This window comes from Prinia subflava, chromosome 14 (assembly GCF_021018805.1).
Source record: "Prinia subflava isolate CZ2003 ecotype Zambia chromosome 14, Cam_Psub_1.2, whole genome shotgun sequence".
Lineage (NCBI taxonomy): Eukaryota > Metazoa > Chordata > Aves > Passeriformes > Cisticolidae > Prinia > Prinia subflava.
In genome coordinates, this window is record NC_086260.1 from 11381227 (window position 1) to 11406696 (window position 25470).

The following is a 25470-nucleotide window of genomic DNA, read 5'->3' on the forward strand; positions in this document are numbered from 1 at the left end:
AAAATACGTACTATTCTTTTTCAGTGTACTCGGGCAGCAGCTGCTGAGTTCTTTCAGGATGCCAAGAGTGAGAGCTAGTTAGGAACGATGTTGCAAGTAGTATCATTTTGCTCTTCCCATGAAAAAATTGAGCTGATGGCGACTTCAGGGAAGTTTGAGTTGTTGCCTTCTGCTCTTTGGAAACTTGTCATAATCTCTGACATCTGTGATTTGAACTAATCTGAGTAAAGAGTAATAAGTTACTTCTTTGACTTTTTATAATCAGATACTCCTCAAAATTCAGGAGCTAGCATGGGTTGTGTGTACAAAGCAGTAACTGGACCTTTTCTTTATCTTCTCAGTGAAGGTATTTTTCCTATTTTCTGAATTTTGTGTTCCCTGTCACTTTTGTGATACAAATGACTGCTGCTGCCTCCAGGTTTAGGAGGCACTTGCAGTCTTTGTGATGCTGTGCTGCTAGTCTTATGTTTTTCCTGTATTTGGCTGTAATCCAAAATATCTCAGTTCATGTTTTATCTTTCTTTGTTTTTCTTCACTCAGACTATCTACTTTATTTTTGCTGTGGTTTAGCTGCTTATCTTTGAAGTATAATTCCCATCTCTCTCCACCCCCTTGTGTTTTCTGATGACAACTTGTTTATTTCATTTGCTTTTTACAGGGTTTCATCTGAGTTGTGTGTCATCACACAAAGGGTACTCCAATAATTGATCTTTCATTTTCAAGCAAAGTGAGAAATCACATGTCAGGATTTATCTTTCTCAATGTTCTTGAACATGTCTTTGATAGATGAAGTGGCAAATAAAAGGTTACACTCCTGTTTTCTCTGTAGAAGAAATAATTTGAGTATCTTCGTTTAACTTTTTCATTGATTCTATGTGTCCTGCTTCAGTGCAGATAGCATTTTTTTTGATTGTTGTGCTTCCTTGTATGCAAACCTGTTCTTTGCGTGTGTCTCTGCTTTGTTCAAAGTAATTTCAAACCATTTTCTTGCTCTGAGGGCTTGAGAAATATTCAAATCATCCATAATCTCTTCCCTGTTACTGTTCTTAACTACGTAGGCCCAGGCCCCTATTCTGTCTCCGTTTTTGAGGAGTTCAGTTCTCTGTTTTTTCAGTTTTCTGTTCCATTTTTGCTCAAGACCCCATGGCTAATACTTTGTTGCCAGATAGTGCAGGTATGATAATATTTTCACATTTTTAAATTCCTGTTACTGTTTTTTTAGTCTCTACATAGTATATCTGCAATATATTTATGTCCCAATTGAAAAATATTTCCAAGTGAGATTGTATTCATGAGAATACTGATACAATTCATCCTTGCTTCACTGTTCCCTTGTTAAATCTTACTCTGATGCAGAAGATTATTCAGAAATAATGTTCCTTTTGTTGACTGAACTCTGATATGATAGTGAGCTGATTGTTTACTGCAGATTACTTAGGTAGTGAATATGAAGTTCAACACATTCTAAGTCTGCTATTCACATTTATATATTGTGAGGAGATAATACACTGAATGGGGTGTTCCATGGTAGGTAGGAGAGGATTACAGTTTTGTCATCTAGCCAACTTTCCTCGTTTGAAATGTGATGTTGGTGAATCCTTATACACTTCTCTAGATTATTTTGTTTTAATATTTAATGTACTTTATGCATGGCTGATGGACAGTGAAGGAAATGGATTCTAGAATAAATCAAAATTTAAAACTACGTAGAAGATGGTGGACTGGGAAGAACATGTGTTGTCAAAGATGGTTTATTAAACAGGTCAAAAAGGAAAGTTGAAGAACTAATTTTTAGCTTTTTTTTTTTTTGCCTTGTTACTCAAGGGGCATGTAAACTTGAGCACTCCTGCCTTGATTTGCACAAGTAGACATATACAAAACATTACAGAACATCTTCATGCCTTGGTGAGAATTTCTGTTCTCTGTTATTGAGAGAGATTTATTGAGATATAATTTCTGTATTTCTGTTAATGCTGTTGTGGTCTTTGCCTTGGCTCCATGACTCCTTTGAAGGGCAGCAGCTTCCCACTGTGCTTGTGTGCCAGGTCTGCCTGCCATGCCTTCTGTCCTATCTTGTGCCATCTCTTAGGAGCTGTGGCCAGTCAGTACGCTGAGGCTCTAGAGAAGGCACAATAATTGTGCTGACAAGTGTTTGTGAACTTGTGTGCTGCTGCTTCCTTGACTTGAAGTGTTTTTTTGTCTGGAGTGTCATGGTGGGTCTTCTGGTGTTTCTGGAGTTTTTCTGTGGCATGTACAGTTATTTTTCTTGTTCATCTTCTCATTTCTGTGCAGTGCCCCAAGGCAAACATTTTTGACCTTCTAGCAACTGGATTGATGACTTTTATGGCTCTTTTAAAGTGTTGCTGATAGATTCATAAATACAGCAATTGCAAGCATTTGCTTTACAACAAATGAATTTGAAGCAGTTCATTTTGAGTTTCAAGGTAAACCGAAACTGCGCATTGCAGTTCAGTGCAGATTTTGTGTTCTTCTGGAGGGAAAAATACCACACTGTATAAAATACATCTTATCAACTGCCCTTTTCAAGGCCAGGTTTGGGTATGGTTGCTTTGGCTTAGTTCTGGAGCATGACAATCGCTGTGCTTTAGAAATCACAGTAATGTTTAGTAAGGCTCAAGCTGCAGCAATGTTGTGTTACCAGAATGTCCTTTTTATAGTATTAATAAAGAATTGGACTTGATGGTTTGGTTTTCTTTGTTTATTCCCATTACTTTTGAGGATGTCAGCTGTGTAGAGTAGTGTAATAAAAAATATGTGTTTTAAGTTTAAAACAGCCCTGTTGTATGTATTCACAAAAATGGATCCATTCTGACTGTTAAGTGCTTTGTCCCATTCAAACTATTTTCATGCCTTTTGTTTCCCTTGGTTTCTGACCTTTAAGTCTGCACTTGGGTGGTGTATAAAGTCTGAGCCTTTTGTACAGTCTTGATGATGTTTGTGTTGAAATTTAAACAAGCTCTAAATCAATACAATTCCTGAAACAATAAAAATGCAAATTTCTTTTGAAGATACAATGCCCATCTTTGGTTTGTCAGGGAGAGGAATTTGAAATGATTGGTGAAAATTCTGCAGGAGCACTGGAAATACCATAATTATCCAACTAGTGCTCTGAAGGTTTCAACATTCATTATTACAAGATGAAAGCTCTGGTAGGTTGAAATAGTCATTTGTAGCCATAATTTTTTTTCTTGGCGTTCCCACCCACTCATTCACCCATGCACTTCAACCTCAGAATGATTTCCTATCCTGAGTTCATGGGAGTTAGGAACAAGGGTAGTTGTTGTTGTAGCCATTGTAAAAGCCCTAAAAAACAAAAAAAGGCAAGGGGAAGGCTGGAGAGAGCAGAGAAACAAGGAACAGTTGTATTGATTTCTTCTGATCTTAAGGCCAGTATTAAAAGTATCTAAGTTAGAGAGCTGGAATTTTACATGATATCTAGCTTTTATCATCTTTCAAAATGTGCTCTTTTTGGCATATGACTTTTTAGTACTTTGGCTTTAAATTATTTTTTACTTTTTTATGTTTAAACTTTCTCAACACTTGAATCTGTTGCACTTTTCTATGTTGGTATTCAGAGTATTTCAGTTACCTCAAATGAAACAAGAAAATTCTGAATGTAATTATTGAAAGGCCCAATGTTCATCAAAAGCTTCTGTAAACTAATTTAAATTCATGAAATTCAGGTTGCTTCAATCAAAAAATTAAGGGTTCATGACAACAATACCATGAAATATAAAAATAATCCATAAGGGTGATAGATAATGTCAGCCTAAAGTTCAGGAGCCTTTCCACAAAGAGATCTAGGAATCAGATCTCTGTTCTTGTGTTTGAAATGACTTGTTCAAGTTACATGGATTTGAATTGGGAGTGAATGGTGATATATTGCAGGTTTTAAATTGCCTATTCCTGACACTGAGGGATTCAAGAATCTCTTTAGACTTGGGATAAACCTGTCTCTGGTGGTGATCACAGTTTTGTCTTTTGTGAAATTTTGGACTTGGAAAGAAAAATGGCGAGAAGCAGGTAGGGACTGAGGCTAGTGGATGTTTTTATGGGGTACCTGGTTGGCTCTTGTGGAGATTGCTCTGAATGTACAACTCCTTGCAGTGTTGCTGTGTGTTTCTTTAGCTGTATCAGATTCCTGCTCGGCTGTTTATATTATAATTTTTAATTGAGGCAAATATCATGCCTGTGTTGCTACAAGCTTAATTTACTTAGTATTTTTTTAATACAGTGATAACAGCCTTAGACTTGAACTATCATGTTCTTCTCTTGTTCTTATGACTTGATGATAGCCTATAATAGCTTAAATTCCTAAGTTCTTAATTTCAAAAGAGCTGTGGCATACAGTGCTTACTTTGATGTGTTTTGTTTGTCTTTCTGGGCATTTGTACATATGCTGACAATTTTAAATGGAAACGATTTGAGAACATTATTCTTAATCTTTTTATGGTGTGGCAATACTGACTGTGAGTTCTCTTCCAGGTGCCCAGATTATCGATTTAATGATGCTTGTGATAGATGTGACAAAAGGGATGCAGACACAGTCAGCAGAGTGCTTGGTAATTGGACAAATTGCCTGCCAGAAGATGGTGGTAGTTCTGAACAAAATAGATCTCCTTCCAGAGGGGAAGAGACAGAGTGCCATTGAGAAGATGACTAAGAAAATGCAGAAGACCTTGGAAAATACCAAGTAAGTGAATAGTAATACTACAGATAACAAAGTTTAGTTCGGCAAAAATACCAACATTCTCTTCCAACATGTACCCAAACATACTGGCACATCAAGCAAAAATGGTGAGATAAGAGTGAAAAGATTTACAGAAACTCAAGTGCAATTCCAAATTCACATCCGCAAGTATCTTGTGTAGAGAAATATTTTCAGATAATTAAATTTCTCAATTTAAAGAGCTGCTTGGAGTTTGGATAGGATAATACAAAGCCAGAATATCCAGGTGAAGAACTGTTGGATGTGGCTACAGAAACTGCAGCACATCTTTGCTTTGCTCAGGGATATAAGGGGACATACCTATCAGGTCACATTTTGAATTGAAGAATCTAAGGAACAGGATTCGGAGCACAGAGGAGAGAGAACCAAAATTCAATTTTCGCATGTGCAGTCTGTGCTTGATGGTGCTGTGAAAGCACTGCTGATCTGGGTGTGATTGCAAAGTGCTTGTCCTGTTGTGTCTCGGGCATGTGGAGTTTCTCAACAGCCTTTTTCCCACCTGACTTTGAATCTCCAAATGTGTGATTTTAAAATGCTTTTCTATTCCTAAACTATTTTTATTAGCAGAATATATGCTGATACCATTTGGCAATTGCCTCTAATGGCAATTGTGATATTTTTGTTTTTCTTTCAAATAGTTTACTTTTGGAAGTATTTTCACTACATACATAGGTGGAATTCCACAGCAGTAAGCTAAGCTGAAGGCTGTTGCAGTTGTAGAGTAGATGTTGCCACCAGTGCTGGGGAGATTATTGTAGTGTTGTCAGGAAATTGTATGGAAGGCAAAAAAAAACCAAACAAAAAACAAACCAACAAAACCAAAGGCAGAGGAAAGTAACTGTTCTGTATTTGAATAGTTTGATACTTGTGAATTTACCTAACCAAAACTTGATTTTCTGTGAATTGATACCAAAACTAAAAGCAAACTGTCTCTATGAATGGGATTTCAATTTTTTAAAAATTTTTTTGGGCATCACCTTCTCCCTTTGTCCATCAGGATCTAAATTCTGCTGAGAGAAATTTGGTGTGGTGGAGTAAGAGTCTCAGTAGGACTGGATCATCTTTAAAAGTGCCTCCAAATGCACCATACAATTCCTCCGGTTTGTTCTGGTGTATGTGAAGAGGAGTAAAGCATCTGGTTCAGCATAAATTTCTGTTTATTGCAATATAGTACTGTGCAATACTTGTATAAAAATAAATTTCCAAAAGTTTTATGGTTAATCACAGGAATTTTCAATGCATGTTTTTATTACCCTTTGTCCTTAGATGCCTCAGGCTTATGGCGTGTAAACAAAGAAAATACCTCATGTGCCTGATTACAGCTGGGTCACTGAGTGAGCTCCCTTTATAAAACTTAACATTTCTCCTTTAACAAGGCACCATCTCTTCCCTCTAGTTTGCTCCCTTTTTAAAGAAAATCAGTGGGGGGTGGGTGTCAAGAGGATGGCCAAAATAAATAATTTTAGTCTGAATCTGTTACATAGAATTAAGTACCTATGAGAATCAGTCACTTTTTGGTGTAATGACTGATTATTATTCCATGACATTAATATATATTTTATGTGGTTAATTCTGATTTTTGAAAAAATGAAGTAAAAAACACTAGGTTGTATTTTAGGGAGCAAAAGTTAAGTCTGCTGACTGAATTTTTTTTTTTTAAAAAATCTTCTGTAAGTTAAGGACTTGAAAAATAAAACTGATTGTAGGACAAAAGATAGACTGAGGTCAGTTGGCTGTACTGCTCCTCTCTGAACCTTTGCATGTTTGAGATTTGCAAGTTTTGCAGACTTTGATTTCAGTAGATTTAGATCTGTGTGTTGTCTACAGATCTTGCAGACTCAGGTAGGCATCATGAGGCATCTTGCATCTTGCTCCCGTTTTGAAGGTTATGACTTTACATTTAGAATTTTAATTGTTTAATGAAAGTTAAAAATGTGCTAGTCTCCAGGTAAAATGACTTTGAATGTAAACCGCAGACCTGTGCTCCTGAAATAAACTGAATTCTGCATTTGAGTGTTACAGCATTGAATCAGTAGCTAATGTGGAACAGGACTGAAGCTTTCATAGTGAAGTCCAGTAGTGCTGATCTGATGGTAATTCAGGAAGAAATTGTCAGTCGCACTGGGGGAAGAGCAGATAAATTGGAATTTTAGGGAGTTTACTAGCATTCAGATGAGCCTGGAAGTTCTGTATATTGACATGTGTCAGAGATCTGTCTAATGGTGAAAGTTTTTCTCTCTTTCAGATTCTCTGGGTGTCCTATTGTTGCTGTTGCAGCAAAACCTGGTGGACCAGAAGCCCCAGAGTCTGAGAATCCACTGGGTGTTTCTGAATTAATTGAGGTACTTGCTGAAGAACATGATAACATGAAAGCATTATTCTCAGATGTTCAAAACCCTTAATTACATGGCATGATGTTTATACTGTCAAGGGCAGGACACCTAAAATAACTGAGAGCAGATTGTAGTTTGCAATAGACTGGTTACCCTTTCTGTAATTAGCTTAGGGAAAGGAACATCTTTGCCCTGGAGGGATGCCACTGTTACTTCAGACAGCAGAAAGGGGTCCCAAAACAAAGGCATCATTCTCTGAAGACTTGTCAAATTCTGATTTGGATGCTGCCAGGTTTAAAGTAGATGTAAATTACTGAAGTTAAGGTGCAGCATCAGTCATCAAAAAATCTAGGGATGCCTGGCACTGGGCAGCCAGGCTTGTGTAAAGGCAGGATATTCCACAGGGCTGCTGAGCACTGAATGCTGTATCACCTCCCAGGCTCATGTGAGTCAGGATGGGCATGGGGATGGGATGTAGTATGGCCTTAGACTAGACTTAGCCAGGACCAATCTGCCCCCAGCAGTTTCTAGAGATGGGGAGATATGCCAGTGCTTACTTCTGCCTTTATCTGGTTCCTGTTAGATTTACTGGGATGTTCTCCAGGGTTAAAACCTTTAAAGGAAACACTCATTGCAGCTGTTCTGTCAACTGAAACCTAGTATTAGAGAGCTGGCAAATGCTGTGTGAGCCCTGCCATTGGACTTTGAGCTATTATCCCTTCTGTCCTTCCTAAGAGACTCTCCATTGTTCTGTCATTACAACCTGGGCTTGGGCTGCAGTTTTTGACCTTAAAAACAGATGTTAAAGGCAATACCAAATGTATATGCAGGTGACGTAATAGAGACAGAGATCAAAAGTGATTTGACACAGGAGTGAATCAGTTCCTTTAAAGCACTGTTGAGTGCATGACTTCCTTTCTGTAATGAAAATCTTTTGTCTGATGATATATTTAAAGAAATGTAGTATTTGTCAACAAAAGAAAATTTATAAATTCAGAGAATTTCTCTAGAAAATGGTACTTATGGAATTTTTCTTAACGGATTAATCCTTCAAGAAACACTAACAAAAAACGGAAGGGGTAGTTGAATTTGAAAACTTAACCCAGTATTACAGTTTTCCTGGGAGGAAATCAGAGATGGGCTTTATGGGGCACTAATATCTGTAAATAAGTTCATTTTCACAAAATCCAAAAAAAACTGAAGTAGCAAAACGCACTGTGAAATTGTACTTTTGAGAGAGGGAGGAAAAAGGGGGAGATGACACACGCAGGTTTTTTTTTCCGCTTTGCTCTGCTGCAGTGTTTATATTGAGTTTGGCAGCAACTTTATCACCAGTGAGGTTTTGCTAACCAAGCTAAATGTGCAGCACCAAATCTTTCTAAGGCCGAAAATAGAACTGTTCCTGCTGCTAAGTATGTGGCTCCTCTATGGCACACACAGTTAATTTGACATTGATGAGTTCTAAGCTCCTTGGGAGATGCCTGAAATCAGTAAAATTGCAAGGTTGTTCAATCAATCATCCACTTGCCTGCCTTCTACTGTGTTGCTGTCATGACTTTTCACCCAGGCATGGTGCTGCTTTCATCTTCTTTTTCAGGTCTTGAAGTCTCAGGCTTACCTGCCATCAAGAGACCCCTCAGGACACTTCCTTATGGCAGTTGACCACTGTTTCTCTATCAAGGGTCAAGGCACAGTGATGACAGGGACTATTCTTTCTGGCTCTGTTAGCCTTGGTGACAATGTGGAGATTCCTGCCCTGAAGGTGAGTCTCTCATTTTCACTCTGGTTTTCCTGATAGAAAGAGACACTCAACAAAGAAGAGAATGTTCTCATCCAATCTGAAATGATTCAATTATTTTCAGTTTTTATTTTTGTACTCTATTATAACCCAGCTCATAACAGTAAGAGGCCTAGTGATTTTTAAAATGGGCAGTCAGTAAAGTTACCCTCTCAATAATTTAGTTGGATGAAGAGAAGACTGATCTAGATTAGCATGTTAGGCTTTCAAATTCAGAGAAGCAAAGTGGACATGTTTCCAAGGTGGGGTGAACAAGGTTTGAAAGAGGTTACTTTCATTTGGGATACGCTGCAGTGAGAAGGTTTGCAAAAGAATCCATGTAGGTAGGCTTCCAGAAATGTCTGAAAGCAAAGGAAATGACAAGAAGAGGGCATTGAAATGCTTGATGCACATTCTCTTTGTTTCCCGAGGCTTTAATTTGTGTCAGCATGTTCTGAGAGAACTGCTGGGATGCAGTAGGTGACTTGCTGCCATTGGGCTCTTCGGAGAGCCTGTAAAAAGTCAGAGACCTTCCAATGGCCTTTGAACTGCTCAACTGTTGTTACTATTTAATTTCCTTTAAATATATTCATCCTTTAAAAGAAACCGAAATTACTTTATGCTTGGAACATGTGACATCTATTTCACAGGTGCTGATTGTAACTGCTTTGATTTTCCTGTGGTATTAACTGCCCAAATGAATTAAGACTTGAGGAATATTTTGCAGCTACCACTTAAAGGTGGACCCAGCTGATTACATTGTGTGGGCAGGCAAGTTTTGGCCTAACAAGCCTAGATGGGACTCTTTCCTGCTTGTCAGTATTATCTTCAAGTCATTTTACTGTAAGGACCTTAATATTTCATTGAGTGAAGGTGCTGTTTTCTCATTTTTGACTGTACTGTTTGGACAAATGAAGGACTATGCGAGGCATTCTGATTTCACCTGAAGTATTTAGCTTATTCATCTGAAGTATTTGGATAACAGACCATTCATTTCTGGTCAGTCTCTCCAGTGATACCTGTGGCCATCTAGTTTATATCCTGTTGTCTTTTGCATAGAAGTGATTTGTACAATATATGCTCTGACATTTCTTCTTCCCCAGTCGAGTTCCTCACTGCCCATATTCTTATTTACAGCATGCAGCCTATTTTGGGAGCCATGCTTTCAATTCCTGCGTGGAATATGCTTGCTGGGATTGAAGCTCTAGCTTCAACCTCTCCTGGTTTCCCCTTAGCAGTGTTCTTTCCTTTGCTATTGTGTCCTGTTCTCTGTCCTGAGCCTGCCTGTCCTTGGGGTCCAAAGAGGGGCAAGTAGTTAGGAGTACGAGGAGATGGAGATGACTCCTGCCCAAACAAGGTGTTGCATAGCGAGTTCACTGCTTTCTTTTTGGCATAGCATTTGTCAAACTTCCTGTCATTTTGTGCTCCAGGAGATGGGGGAGACAGGGCACAGTAATTATTTCTTGCAAAGAAAGCATACTTCACTAGATTCTATCTGGAAATGACTATTCTGCTTTTCATCTGTAGTTCAAAAATGTTTTGAAGAAATATATTTAGGAATAAGTCTGCTTTTTAAAGCAGACGTATGAACGAGGAAATGACAAAAATATAGTGAATAACTTGTAAATTGGTGTTTAGAAGGACAGTGAAAAAGCCTTTAAGTGTGACTTTTTTAGTGGGCTTTCTTCCTAGGTGACTGGGAGAGTAGTCACTGAAGTGACAGGCAGCTTAGCAGATTAGCAGGCCCTTTGCTAAGAAAAGCCAGATCACTTGGCTCTTAAGGCATTAACAACTTCCCTCCCTTTTAGTTATTTTTCCTTTTTAGTTGCTGTTAATGGATTAAACATTCCACTGCTGTGTGTGAAGTAGATGTGTCCATGCCTGAGAATGATAATAGCAGTGGGCAGAGTTTTGTGTTTTGGCACTAGCAACTTGTGGACATTCACCTTCGTATTGTACAGGTAGAGAAACCAAGGCACAGTAAAAGGAAGCAATGTTTGCAAGTTTGAGCTGTGTGTTGTACTTACCCCTGCCAGCATCACGCAGAGCTGGATTAGGATACCTATAAAAGGTCAAACCTTTTCTCAGGCCTACAAGGTTAACAGAGGAAGCACATTTCACAACACATTGTGGTTTCTGACTCTGTGTGACCTTTTTTTGCCCTGACTCAATGGTAACTGAGATTGACAGCTGGTACATCTAGGGACATTACAAACCAGCTGTTTTTTTAAAATTTGAAGAACCCCCTCACCAAATGAAGTGGCATCACCTTCCAGTTCTACTAATGGACTTCGACATCTTTGACCGTTTGAACCTGCACAAAGAAGGGACACAGCAATTAAAAATAAACAGTGACATTCTCAAATGCCCATGCTTGCTCTGATTGAGACTGAGAGTGCCAGCAGTGCATGGATTCCTTTATGCTTTGCCTATGTAAATTGCCATCTGGGGTTGATTATCCATATACCGAAAAGAAAAATTATATATATGTGTTTGGCAAAAAGCTTTGACACAGCAAACAGTTCACTATCCAATTCAGTTAGACTATTTGCTCCTTAGCACTTGAAATCCACCTTGAAGAGCATGAACCAAGGATTTCTCCAGCAAAAACATAGTGTTGGCAGAACTCTGAATGTAATTTAAGATTATTTCAGTGTTCTTTCAGTCTCTATAGTCTTAGTGTTTATAAACTGCAAAAATTTGTGACACTTGCATTTCTGCTTAAGTTACTGGCGTTTGAATACTAAGGATTTTTTCAATTCAGTTTCATTTTGTTTTACTGATAGGTTTTTATTTTACTGATATCTAAAGTATAATGTGAGAGATTTTAGTTTAAATGAATATCAAACTCCAGTGCTGCTGGGTCTTTTTTTAGCACACTTTAACTGAAAAAAGGAAAGTGTTTTCAGTGGGGGAAAGGTATTTTTTGCCTTCCTTATCCAGGTGAGAAAGATGAAAGAAAAGGTCATGACTGAATTGGGTGAGGAGGCAGAAGGATATACACAGCTCATGGATCTGGTTATCCTGAAAGTGTGCACTCGATATTGCCTTCCCTGTGATTGGGGCTCTGGGTATGCAAGACCCAGTGCATGGATGTGGCAGCCAAGTATGAAGACCACTGCTGGGGCTCTATTTCAGGAACTGTAAGAAGTAGAAACTTTTCTTTGTCTTGTAGTCAGGTTCCTGTCTGTCCTGTTTAATGAATTGCTGACAAATGCTGGAGCAGACTGATGAAAGCTGAGTGGCTGGTGGAGGTTAATAACTGACTTGGAGCCTCTGTAAAGTCCGATGCTGTCATTTGTACTGTGTGTGAGTCAGAAGTTGTGAGTATCTTGAATGCTGAGTAGCTGTGTTCCTGCTGAGTGGTTACATTCGTGTTTTTTCTCTAGGGGATTGTGGGGGGGTAGAATTCTTACTCTCTGCTGAGTCTGAATATCTGGTATTGTATGGTACAGAGTTGTTTCTTGTGTAATAAATCTCATTAAAAGGAAAGAGAAATATTCTTACCAGCTTCAACCTTGACCATCCTGCAGGTTGGTAGTAGCCAATTGCCACTATTTGTGTGGAGCATCTCAGTCTCAAAAGTTGCAAGCTTATTTATGAAAAGCTCCCCTCGTGTTGGAGGGTAGTCATATGGATTGTTTCAGTACTCAGCTGAACTTTCAAAAGGTCATGTGAGACTTAGATATGAAAAATGTGAGGAGCTTGCCTCTGTTTATCTAGTAAGGTCTCCTTGCAAATGAGAGTTTTGGTTTAAACCAGTAGTGATTCTGTCTTGGCAAGACTGTCAAATTATACTGACTTCATGAACTTTAAAGAAACATGTTTTGCATGATATTGAGAAGCTTCATGGCTTCATATATTTTCACCACATGAAAAGAGATGTTTTCTTCTAAGCTTTTTTTGTTGGCTGGTGTCTAGGTTTGGAAAGACAGGTGTCTATGAGATAAGGAAAAAAAAAGTCTCTTCAAATGGTTTCAACAGATTGGGAATAGAATACATGCTTTTGGTTATATATTGCAAGTCAAGACAGTTAGATAACTTTGGTCTGTGTTTTGGCAAATGTTCTGTAGCTTTTATGGCTAGTACAACAAAAAAATTCTCCAGTGTCTGATAGAATAACTCAAGTAGTATTGATAAGACTGTTTCCTTCAAACCATTGTAGCTATTAAAATTGTAATAGAGAGGTCTGCTTTTGTCCATATAAGTACTTCAGTCTATCTGATGTCCCCAGACCTTTGATTAGTGAGTATATACGTGTAGAAAGAACTAATTTTAGTTTATTTAAGGACTTTTGCACAATCAGCGTTATGCAGTTAAGCCTTGTCAGAGGATTTAAATCTCAGAAGACAAGATTGGATCAAACTCCACTAAACTGGATCACGAAAACATTTGTATGTGGACTTTAATGGTGCAATCTTAAATACGTTTTTGCTTTTACCCTTTTGAGCACTTTGGGCCTCCTAATATGCCCCTTCCAAATTAGCCACTGTTGACTGCTTTAAGCACCATGAATAGAGAGAACCCTTGCTATATATTCTGAGAGTATATCTGAACATTGTTTTTACATCTGTTTCTTCCTGTGCTGCTTGGGTTTTTCTTGCCCAATACTGATACAAACAGCCTTTCAAATGCATCAGGTCCTCTTCCGGGAAGGGAGTTTTGCTTGCCTTGAACATTTTCTTTTCATTGGAATGCTGTGAAGAAGGGCAGTTGAGAGAATTGGGTTGAGAGAGAATCACCTTAATGCAGCTGTTAAAATTGTGAAAAGGGCGTTTATGGCGCATACTAAAAATGCGGTTGCAAAAATGCAATCTTAGATCCTAAAGCAATAAATTAAATATGTAAACATAATGTTATACGTGTGGTTTAATTCAGTACAAGAATTAAACTTTTTTTATTTGTCTGCTGCTTCTAAAGCATGGGTTATGGTTTTTTGGAGATTTTTTTCTTTCCTAGAAGACATCAGTGTGAATCCTACTAGTTTTGCATCTGCTGTGGCATTACTTAAAAACAAAATATGCAGGATTTGGCTTATACTGGAAAGTACTCTGCTTTGAGCATTTAGGATATTATCAGTTGTTTTGGAAGAACTAAACTGCTCTGCACAGTTCTTTGTGGTTAAGTAAAGGATGAAAGATCTGATCCTGTGCCTGTCGAATGAAATGTGGATCTGGCAATAAAAACTTTTCAGATCTTTTTGGCTCAATCTCTTAAGAGAATAAGAGTCGCAGATGCTGAGCTCTTTCTGAACATCAGTTCCCTCATTTTCAGGTATGGTTTTGTAACTTTTTACTGTCTGGGTTTTTTTGGTTTTGTTTTTTTTTATTTCTGTTTTAGTTCACATTTTTAAAAAACCCAAACCAACACCAAGCCCTCAGAACAAAAAAGAAAAAAAAAAAAAAAAAAAGAAAAAAAGAAAAAAAAAAGAAAAAAAGAAAAAAAAAGGAAAAAAAAAAAAAGCACCAACAAAACCTGAAGACTGCAAAGCACAAAATCCATTTCAAGTTTGAGTTTGTATTAAAAATACAAAATTGTGGTTAACTTTAGACCTTTACAAAAAACCCCTCAGGAATAAAAATGTTCAGCGAGAGATTTGTGTGTTGCTCTTCATTCACTATCTGTTATTGAAGTACAATGTTTAGTTCAAATCACTTGCAATTTTTTATTAAGTATCATGGGTACAGTAAAGTGAGGGAGCAAGATAAATGACATTGTGCGTTACGGTTTATTTTCTTCAGTACCAGGGATAATACATAATAGAAATGGGTCTCGATATATGTCATGGGGCTTTTAATTTTTTTCTGTTTAGTCCAGGCAGAAGGGGAGGAAGCCAGGGCAGAGCAGCCAACCTGAGCAGTGCTAATCCAAACCATACATTGTATTTTTCGAGCTTGTGTGTCTAATGTGATCTCTGTAGGCAGAAAACTGGCCTAGTCAGTGCTGGCCAATTAACTCTTCAAATACTGAAATTCATCTGCAGCTTTTCTTGGAGGTTTAGGTGTACCTTGTGCTCCCTGCCAGATAAAGACAGTTGGGGACAAGATTGGGTAATTTTTCCCATCCATTAGAAGGCAAAGCCTATGAGTTTCTTCCTACAGTGAATCTGAAAAGGAAGAGATTTGTGACTTATATGTTGCTTCTGTCTATTTAAATCATCTTGAAATAATTGTTGGGATCAAGGCTACACCTGGACATATGCAGCATTGCTGGAAACAATATTGCTCTCCAAGGCAGACTTAACTTCTGCAGCATTTCCATGGCACTGCTTGCTTGTGCAGGGTTATCTGTAATGCTGATTGGTAGTGGTTAATGCATGAGATGAAGTTGGAGTGTGTATTTTGTGCCATTGCCATGCAGATAATTTTGCCTTAATAGTTAGCTCGTGCAGAGAGCTGTTACTGCCTAAGAACTGGTACACTCTTCAGTGGGTTTTAAAGTGAAAAAGTAGTGCAAGACGATCTTGATTCTAAGTAGAAGAAAACACTGTGTGATATGAATGCCATACTTTTATTTGATATGATGAACGATTTTCTTAGATAAGTCATGTTTTTTTCTGTCAAGATTTCAGTAAGCATTTTATTCCTTGAGAACTGAAAGAAAAGCTAAAGAAAGTTGTGACAGATACAAGGTGGGAAAGAAACTGAGCTGAAGAAGAAGCCATTGTACTGACAGGAAAATGATATAGACAGAGTAGTTCTGAGGTTGGTCTTGGTGCCGAAGTGTGATAGTTGCACATTAGTGTCTTCTCTGAACTCTTGCAGACTGCTGGCAGATGTGATGTCCATGTGTAGTCTCTTGTACTCAGTATTCTGTAGCTCTTTTGGAATTACCAGCATACTGAGTTGCGGGATCTGATGGTAAAGCCTCCAGATCCCAGTGCACAAATGTGCCACAAATGGAGAAGTGGATTATGTTCTTGTATGCTACATGAGTGAGCAATTTGGCTCTGGTATAACAACACATGAGGATAAACAAATAAGAAGGTTACTCCAAAATGAGTTGGCAAAGAAAACTAGACATCTGATGAGCTATTAAGATTACTCCTGACATCTAGATTTTTCTATATTGTCTCAACTTCCTTTATCTGCTCACTCTACTTTTTCTCCTGCCTGTCCTTTTTTGTCCATTTCTAGCTTTCTTTCTAGTCTCAGAGTTTGCTCGTCAAAGTGATTGGTCTTTTCTGCTTACACCATAGATTGAAGAAACTTTTTTCTTGCGTTTTCTCATCTTCTGTTGCAGTTTTGAGCTGTCACTGGGATGCAGCTGACCAAAAAGGCACATGTTATCCTGGGACTTAGTAGGTAACATCTTTGCTTTTGAAGCATTGCAGCTCCAGGGATTAAGTGTTGTGTCTTGGCTTTGTGTATCCTGGGCTTCAAGATCAGTTTGAAACTAAGTTAATGGACATTGCTGAAGTAATCAGAAGTTCCATCCAAATGCCTTTTTATTTAACTTTATGGTAACTCCTTAAAGCAAAGGATGGCTGCATTGTATTTGCATAGCTTGTTTGCTTAAGCATTGCTGCTGCCAAGTCATTAACTTTATTTTTATTTCTTTTAATTTATCAGGTAGAATTGTTCTCAGTGCAGTTTAATTGAAAGCAGACCCACATGCACATACACAAACCGTTTGAGCAGGAATCTTAGTGAGATGCTTGAATAGTAATTGGGAAGGTAACCTCCTGTATGGTACACGCAGCCTTCACATGGCATTGCTGCTGGAAATGTAATGGTATTAGAAGGCTTAGTTAGGGCAGAGAAGAACTCTCATGTTTCAAATACTCAAATTCAAGTGCTGGGGGATTTGGCAAGATTTCAGTAACCAGAGTGAAGGAAGGGAATGTCACTCTTCTTCTTCCTTGGTCATCCATACATAGTACAATTCCTCATTTGATCAGGCTTTTAGAAGCAGAACAGCTCAGCAAGTGCCACATTAACTAAACTGTGATCTGTATGTTATAAGGTTCTGCTCCATTCTGGTCACTGGCAAAGAAAGGGTCTGAATGTTGAAAACACTGCTTAACCAATGCTGCTGAAAAGAAATATGACCCAGAGACAGAAGAAAATGGATTAGTGCATAAGTCCCCAGAAATCTGGCACTGAAAATTTCAGAAATACTTCTGAAAGTGTTACCAGAGTACTTTCTTGAAGTATTGCTATAACGCCATAGAAAGTCCTCTGGATTTCATGTCTTTTACTGTGTGTTTCTGTGAGGGGTTCACTTAGAGAACTCTCTACAGTTTATTCTTTGATACTACCATGAAAATTACATGAGAATTTACTTTGCTGTTTAAATGTTTATTCAGCTCATCACCTGAATCTGTTGCCATATGCCTGTGGCAGTAACATGTATTGTTGAAGCGAAATGTGAGATGCATCTTTTCACTAACATATTCCCATCACTTCATGTTGTAATAGCTGGTGAAGCTTGAATTGGAAAAGTTAATACTAGAGAGAAGTAATATTTACAGCATCAGCTGGAATGATATAATTAATTTAGCTGCCCAGATTGTACTGTGATGAGCATGATATGAATGTGTAGATACAGATTTCCATTTACAGCTCTCTGAAATGAAAGCTACAAACTCCCAGGCTCTTCATGGGAGTAAAGATTAGCTTCAAAGCATATGACATAAAATTGGCTTCTCTTGCTTTCTCTTCTAAGGAATAAATAATGAAGAATAAACATTTCACACTTCAGAAATAACAAGGGATGGTCAAATAGCATTTTAAAGAATCTCTGTAGCTAATACATTTTAATGCTAAAATTGTAGACTTTAAAACTGTCTTCGTGACAGATTTAGTAGTTGAGCTGTTCCTCTCTAGGCAACTTGTATTTAAGATATATTCTCTCAATATATGTGTATAGGGTATGTAAGAGGTTCTGCAGAAGAATGGCAGAGGTGGCCTTAATCCTTGTGTAGTTTAGGTGGCAGAAATCAGCCGTGAGAACAGATTAACTCATGGAAATAAATAACCCCGGTGTATATATACAGTTGTCAAGTTTTTTTCTTCAACAGAAAGGGGATAGAGGTACAGAAAACAAGTCAGAAATTTGTTTGCTGTGTAAGTTTTTTGTGGGGCTTCAGAATGTCTAGAAGTTTTTCTGCTCTTTCTTGGTATTCCTTTAACTTATTTGCTCTTGTTTTCTTAATTTCAATTACTGTGTTGTAGTTACTTTTTCTTAATATTAATTATATAATGAATTTCAATAGGCTGTTAGGCTAAGGATCCCTACAGGAGATTTTTGTCCGATGTCTTGTCTGAAGTCTTGAGGGAGCGAGGAATATGCAGGTGTACTACAGATGCTCAAAATGAAACCACAGAAAAAACAGAAGCTTGAAAGTATGTATTTTCACTAAAGGATTGGAGTAAATGCTCACTACAACTAAAATAAATGTCCTGGTTGGCCTTGAGTCAGAACAGAGTAACACCAGTTTGTTTTGTCTAAATGCAAATCTTTGTAAAATAAAGTAAAATCCAACAGTAAATCCCACTGTGAACTATTTTGCATTTGGTTTTAGGAGAGAGTTGGAGTCAAGTGGTGATTGAACAAGAATGTTTTGTACAACATGTGTTTCTATTTGAAATGTTCCTTTTCTGTTGTTGACATGATCCTCTTGTTTGGGGAAAAGTAGTAGTGTGTACAAAGTATATTAAGGTGGCAAGGACCCTCATATTAATGCTTCTCTTCATTCTTGTCAAGGGCTGCTCTATTGTTTGGGCTGTGGAGGAGGTTATTAGATATCTTCACTCCTGGATAGGTCTTTAATCTCTTAGGGGTGCAGGTGGTGAAAGTTCTCCAACATAGGGCAAGGCCCCAGCTTGTTCTGAGCCCTCTGGTGAGTCTGAGATGTAAGATTGAAGTTCAACATAATATATGCTGTTGTGTTAATATTTTTCAGGTGTGTATTTCCCTAAATAGTAGGAAAATGGTGGAAAATTCCTGGGTTGGTAGAAATCTCAGTGTCTGCTTTTCTTTCTTGCAGAAAACACAATTGTGGTCAAACACTTTTTTGTAGTACAAAATCTTTTTTTCAGGTTGTTCCTTTTACTTTGCTTTGTTTTCGTCTTCACTTTTCCTGCTTACTCATCTGTTCTGTGGAGGTTGTTGAACTTTCATTTTTAAATCTGCTTTCCGTATGCGTGATCTGTGCAGGTAGCACATCCCTGGTTGTCAGAGCTGAGGCTACAGACTTTGGCTGCAGTTCTGGAGAGGTACTTGGAGATTTTTAAGTCTTTATGGTGGGGGGAATTTTTTCACAACATTTACTGTTGGAGAGAGAGAGAATGGGGTTAATAAGAGAAAGGAGAACATGTTTAGGGAAAGCAATTGTGGCTTCAGTAGCCTCTACCCTCTGTAAAACATGTATATGCTGAAATGATTTGGGGGTTGCTAGAAACACTGAGGTGCTTTTTCTTACTTTTTAAAGGGATGCTTTTGACAGGAAATTAACTGTTTTTGAAAAATGACAGTAATTCTCTAGTAAAAACACACAGGTAAAAAAGTGAAGGTAAGGGTTCTATTCAATTGATTTGTGGGGTTTTGTAGTGTTTGGTTTTCTTTCTTTTTTTTTGTGGCTTTTTTGTGGGTTTTTTTCATTTTCAGGAGGATGGAGGTTTGGGGGTTTTTCGTTTGTTTTGTCTATTTAAATAAGGGTGGTTCTAATTCTTGTCTGAGGGTTTCATGTGTTCAGTATTGGCAAGATGCTTTGAAGGTGCATATATGGGAAGAGAGATCTCAAAGAAGTATTTACGTCAGATTCAAATGGAGAAGGGGAGAAAGAAAAGTTAATGCTCAGGCATAGTTTTGTGGTTATAGTGTGACTCACAAGAAAGACTTAGTCCATCTGACACATACATTACAAACAGTTGTAAAAACATACCATTAGATATCCAGAGTGAGGAGTGGGCTGAGTTAATGTTATTCTGAATCCGTAATGTTCATGTTTTCTGGCACAGTGAGTGTAATGCTGTAAATCAAACATTGTATTACTGCTTTTTCTTTTGCATTACTTTGTTGTCCCTAATGGACAGTCACTTCTGATCAGCTCGGAAATGAAGTTTTAATCCTGCCTTTCATTTTTTCCATGTCATCTAGTGATGCTGGCACCAGGGCTTTTTATTTGAGTCAGGATTTAGATACACTTCAACAGAAAAGTTGTTGATGTGATTTAAAATTTTATAGTTATGGGAAATGCTTTAAAGTACATGCTGATTTTCTTGCTGTTTTCCTACATATGAAGAATCAAAATTTCAGGTTAGATTTATGTTTAAATGTGATTATATTTTAAGTTTTCATTAATGTCTCCCTTGATCTCAGTTGTGTAGTGATAATTTCCTCCAGTGTATTTGCATAAATTAAGTTTTAAACCTATTGGAGTCATGCCTATATCTGAGCGTGGCTGTGTAGAAATGGATCTTGTATCTTCCTAATGTTTTGTAGACCATTAACATTAATTGGATCTCTTTCTTCAGAATTTGGATTCCTGTGTTTCAGGTTTTTGAAAGTAGTGGATTTCTTAGGTTCAGTCTTGGATCTGAAGGAGACATTATAAACATTAATAGTTTTAAAAGAAACTTTTTAGAAACTACAGTATCTGTGGTCTGTGCTATATCTAAGAGGGATTTTTTTTTTTTTTACTTTCATTTCAGAAGAGTTGTTTTTGTCTGGAAAACTATGAAGTGAGCCTTTTTTTTTGTGGTAAAGATTGAGCTTTAGGATTTGTTTCAGATTCTGTCTATCTGAGATTTAACAAAGTGAAGATTTCATTCCATGTTTAAATCCCCTTGCCAACATAATTTTTTCCATCTATTGTTTTTTACCTGTGTTTTTAAGTCAGCTACTAAGACTCCCGTAGATTGATATAGAAACTAAGAGCAGCATATGAAAAAAACAATCTTCTCTATATGTAGGAATTACAACAAGGAGGATTGGGATTGAGAGGCTGTATCTCTTACGGTGATAGTAACAGGAAGGGTTCAGAGTGTGCAGAGATGTCACAGTAAGTCTTGAGTCTTGAAAGTTAAGTGTATTGGGGTTTTTTGTTTGTTTTTGGTGGGAGCAGGTTGTGAAAGTGTGGTTGTTAGATTTTTCTAGTACAGATACTAAAAGTTTAAGTCACAAAGGAAAACAAATTCCCAGAGATACTGATTATCCCAGTTACCACTCAAATAATTTGCAGCCGCAAGAGCTCAGTGTTAATATAAAGCAGACTTCTGTGATTTAATGATGGATTTAGTTGTTTAATTGTAAAAAAGGCCATTAAAGTATCATAAATGTGTTTTATTTTGGGATAAGACTTACCCCCTGCTACATTTGAAGGGCATATTAAATCCATTTCTCATATGCAATTTCTCATGTGGCAGTTCTACCTAGATTGAGTTTGTCGTTCTCTGATAATGATCAGAATTCTGCAATAATGAAAAATATCAGAGTTGGAACAGGCAAATGTGTGTGCTTTTGAATCTGCAGGGTTATTTTTTATCTTTTTTTTATTTGTTAATAAATAAAACAAGCTTTGGTTTCTTTGAAGCAGACATCTCTCTGCAAATGGGAGAAGCTGAAACCAGCACAGGCAGGTGTTGAGCAAATGTCTCCAATGAGGTCTCACAAGGGTTGTGTTATGGATTTTTGATACTTTTTATTAGTCTGCTCAGAATCTCACTTCTCAGGTTTGTACTTAATTGCTGGGTGATTCTGTGGCATAAACATCCAGATGTCTACTTGTTGTCTAAATCTGATTCCAGCCAGTCTCTCAAGCAAGACTTGTGTACCCCTTGTACATCCAAGGCTCACTCAGGTGCCTTTTTCTCAGAGCTGGAATGTTGTTGCTTCAAGGTTATTTTAACTGACAAGTTTACAAGACCATACACTTGGAATATTTAGTTGTACCTTTTGAACCACACTTACAAAAATGTAGGTGATTTAAATGTTCCAAAAACATGAACACTTTCAATCTGGTCAATTATTTTTAATATTAAAAGTCAGCAGATGGAGCCAAAGGCTTGTAGAAAAATGACTTGTGCTGAATGTATATTAAACCACAAAGCCCACTAAGTTTGACTAATAGTGTTTCTACTTAAATTTATAACAGCAAAACTATTTATTTGCTGCTAAACCTCACATTAGTATTCCTTTTTCATTCCCTTGTGTCTGTGCAGAGTGAGAGCTCATCCCTTCATGTACCAAGGGCCTACCAAGACTAAAAAGAGTGAAGTTTGAGTGGGAACCTGATTTTCTTTGTAAATTTACATCTGTGCGGTGTTTTCTATGGCAGGATTCACTACTTTATCTGAAAAAAAGGTGTTATATTGTGTCAATATTTTTCCTTCTCCTGTGAACATGGTAATTGGAATCCACTATTGAGGGTTAGACTGGAATTCATTGCAACCTTGTTTCTATTGTTGCCTGGTTGGTAAGGTAGTGGGTTTTTATGTTTTTCTTCTGAAACGACTGAAATAGGGCTTTGCCTTAGATAACTTGTCAGACTTGGTATCCTAATAGGCTAATCCTATGCTTTTTGTTAAATATTAGCATCCTTTTGGGATTTTAAATAATATTTTCATAAAAATAAAGGGATGGGATGTTTCCTAAACAATGTGTGCGATTCATCCCATTTTTATAAAATAAAAAACCCCAAAGACAATGTGGTATCTACCTTTTGTAGGAAAAGGGTGAAAAAACTATCATAGTATTAAAATATGATATCCAAAGGGATGCAAAAAATTGTGATGGCTGAACAGAGAGTATTTCAGTGGTACAGTGATGTTTTTCCTTTTAAGAATGACAGAAAAATGAAATTGTTAAGTGACTAATTGCAGCTATTTTGTTGAACTTCAAGTAAAAACTTTTTTCCTCTAATTCTAATTTTCTGAAGGGATATGAAATGTACATATGGTACACATAGAATCTAGGACCAGTGGGATATAAATGTATGCTTAAATATTGCATGTATATTTTTTCTCATTTTTTGTTTTACTGATTCTTGAAGCTCAGTCTCTTCAGTTTGAAGCAAAGATCTTGTAGAGAGTCTTGAGAAACTTGGCTTACTGTCTAAGTTAAAAGCTTTTCTTGTTTTGTGTTTATCTTTGGCCTCATCTCTGTTTAAATTATTGTTCCTGCACTCCTGCTGTTGAAAGCAGTGACAAAACTACCAGCAGTTGTACCAACTTGCTGACTGAATTTCCTCTAATGAACATTGGCTCTAGTAGCAAGATTTTCTAACATTGACATTTTTCTTCCAAATAATAGGGTCCATTTTTAGTTTCAGATTCACTCTGGACTTAGTCATATGCTTTTCTAGTAGACATTTTACTTCCAAAATGTGCTTAGTCACTTCCATTGAAATTGTATTTTCTTTTCAAGCCCCTTGCATTGTGCTAGGAAAGTCATACAGGACTGGGACAGTGCATCCCAAATTATATCTTTATGCAGTCTCCAAGTAACTGAATACTGCAGTTTCACTGTAATGTGAGGATCTTCCGTGTTTGTATTTGCTGTAGACGAACATTAAAGCAACTATTAACACAAAGAAAACAAACTGATAACATAGGGAGGCACAGTGCTTTTTGCTATATTGGAGCTATGAGAGTTAGTGACTATGATGAAAAAAATCTGCAGATAAGGAAGCCTGATCATGAAGAAGTACATCTAAAAAATCTGATGAAACTTTTAAAAATACATTGCCCCCCCACCAAAAAAAAAAAAAAAAAAAAAAAAAAAAAAAAAAAAAAAAAAAAATTCCAAACATCCAACCGTAACTATCTAGTTTCTAATAATGAAAAAAAATTTGCATTGCTGGATAGGCTAGATAAACTTCTTAGGACTGGATTCAGTCATCTCATAGATTTTTTTTTGTGGTGTGTACACTTTGGATTACATGTAATTTCAAGTTTAAATTAAAAAGAAAAGGTTCTAGCTTTCAGGATTTGGGAAGGAGTGACAGTTGCAGTTTTCCAGTCTTGAGTGCAGGCAGAGCAGTCATATGTGAAATCTTCTTCGAGTCCTGGAATGTTAATTTTGAAGCCTAATTGTGGTACTTTGAAATGTCATTGGCCATTTTAGTGAAGGTTGTCTCAGCTGGTGTGATTGGGTAGCTACAGTCCTGAGACCCAAAGGACAGGAAAATATGGATTCTGTGAGGAAAGAAATTGAGCAGAGGAGACATACATAGGAAAAAACCAAAAGGAAATGAAAAGCTGGTTTTTTGTGTGCTGCAATACCACATAAAGAATTACTCTTTACTCTGTGAAACATCTTTATGTGCCAACAGGTAACAGGTTCTTCCATAGGTTTCAAGTTACCTTTTACTTTTACCAAGCTTCTCTCCTTGGTAATTTCCTGTCAGGTGTTCTTGCTGATGGCTCTGAAGCTGTCTCCTCTGTTAAACATGCACGTTGCAACCCCAGTGAGCCTATATTTAAGGTTTCCTCATGGACCACATCTAGCTTCCTTTTAAAAGACCCATAATGGATTAAAATTATTTATAAGTTGACAGCTGTTTACCATATCTTTCTCCTGACTGATGACTGTTTCCTTATCATTGATACATAAATGCCCAGAACGGATGCTTCTCAGAAAATATTCTGATAGTGTGTTCTAAAACAAATCAATAAATAAAACCACCAATAAAAGCAATAATTTTGTTCGTAGTTTATTGTGAATATTTTGGTAAACATCATAACAGCCAAGAGAATCCTGTTGAGCATTCACTGTACCTCAGTGGTATTTGCACGTCTCTGAATGAAGGGCTTGTTCCCTTCCCTGAGTTGCAGTGGATTTCCTATGTTTGTTACAGGTGTCTGTGATACTTGATGTTGGTAAATGAGGCTGCTTGTTTTAAGTAAGAAATGGATTTGCGTAGGTACTGAGAAATATTTAAATATGCTGATGGTTGTTGTAATTTCTTTGGATCTTGAGGAAGGTTTTAAAAATCATGTCAATAAGACTGCCAGTAAGAAGTGCCTGTGTGCAAAATGTAGAAATATTTATTCACCTGATGACAGCTGAAAGGTTTAGGCAAATAGAAAGATAATAGAAGATTAGAAGTGTTTAGAAGATAATAGTTTGTTCTTCTGTCATTTGAATACATCTCCTTTTTGTCACTGTCAGAATATGCTAGGTGTGCTTGCAGCATGTATCAGGAATTACTTCTTTCATAGTCAAACCTAGGATTTTTCAAATTGGACAGCTCTTCCATAGCAAGTGAATGAATCCTTGAGAGGCAGAGAAGTCACAGCTCTTCGTCTACTGTAAATGCTTGTTGTATAAGATGTGAGGGCCATTTTCATGAGTTAATCAAAAAGACATATGCAAACAAACAAGAAGATTTTTTCTTTGGTCAATCACTACAGTTACAGAGCCTGACATTGTTAGTGAACCTTCGTGATCTCATAGGCTGCTGCAAACTTTTGTGCACCAGAACCCTCTTAATAAAAATGTAAGGCAGTGGATACACAAATTCATAGCAGCTGTCACAGCTGGGCTGTGGTGAAGTATGGTCAAGACCCTTTGAACTTTTTATTTCACACTAATCTCATTTAGTGCGATCAATATATGGACCTCCAGCTCCTAGGTCTGTTAATTGGGTGTCAAGTGTTGGATTG

The 25470-nt window shown here is 37.3% G+C and overlaps 1 protein-coding gene across 2 annotated transcripts in view; it reads left to right on the forward strand.

Moving 5' to 3' along the window:
* The window catches only part of EEFSEC (eukaryotic elongation factor, selenocysteine-tRNA specific), a 197426-nt gene that overhangs the window by 29123 nt on the left and 142833 nt on the right, over positions 1 to 25470 (forward strand). For both annotated transcript variants that reach the window (XM_063411299.1, XM_063411300.1), the window contains exons 2-4: positions 4507 to 4714; positions 6996 to 7092; positions 8681 to 8845. In XM_063411299.1, the coding sequence (XP_063267369.1) occupies positions 4507 to 4714; positions 6996 to 7092; positions 8681 to 8845 (470 nt within the window). The remainder of the gene's footprint in view (positions 1 to 4506; positions 4715 to 6995; positions 7093 to 8680; positions 8846 to 25470) is intronic.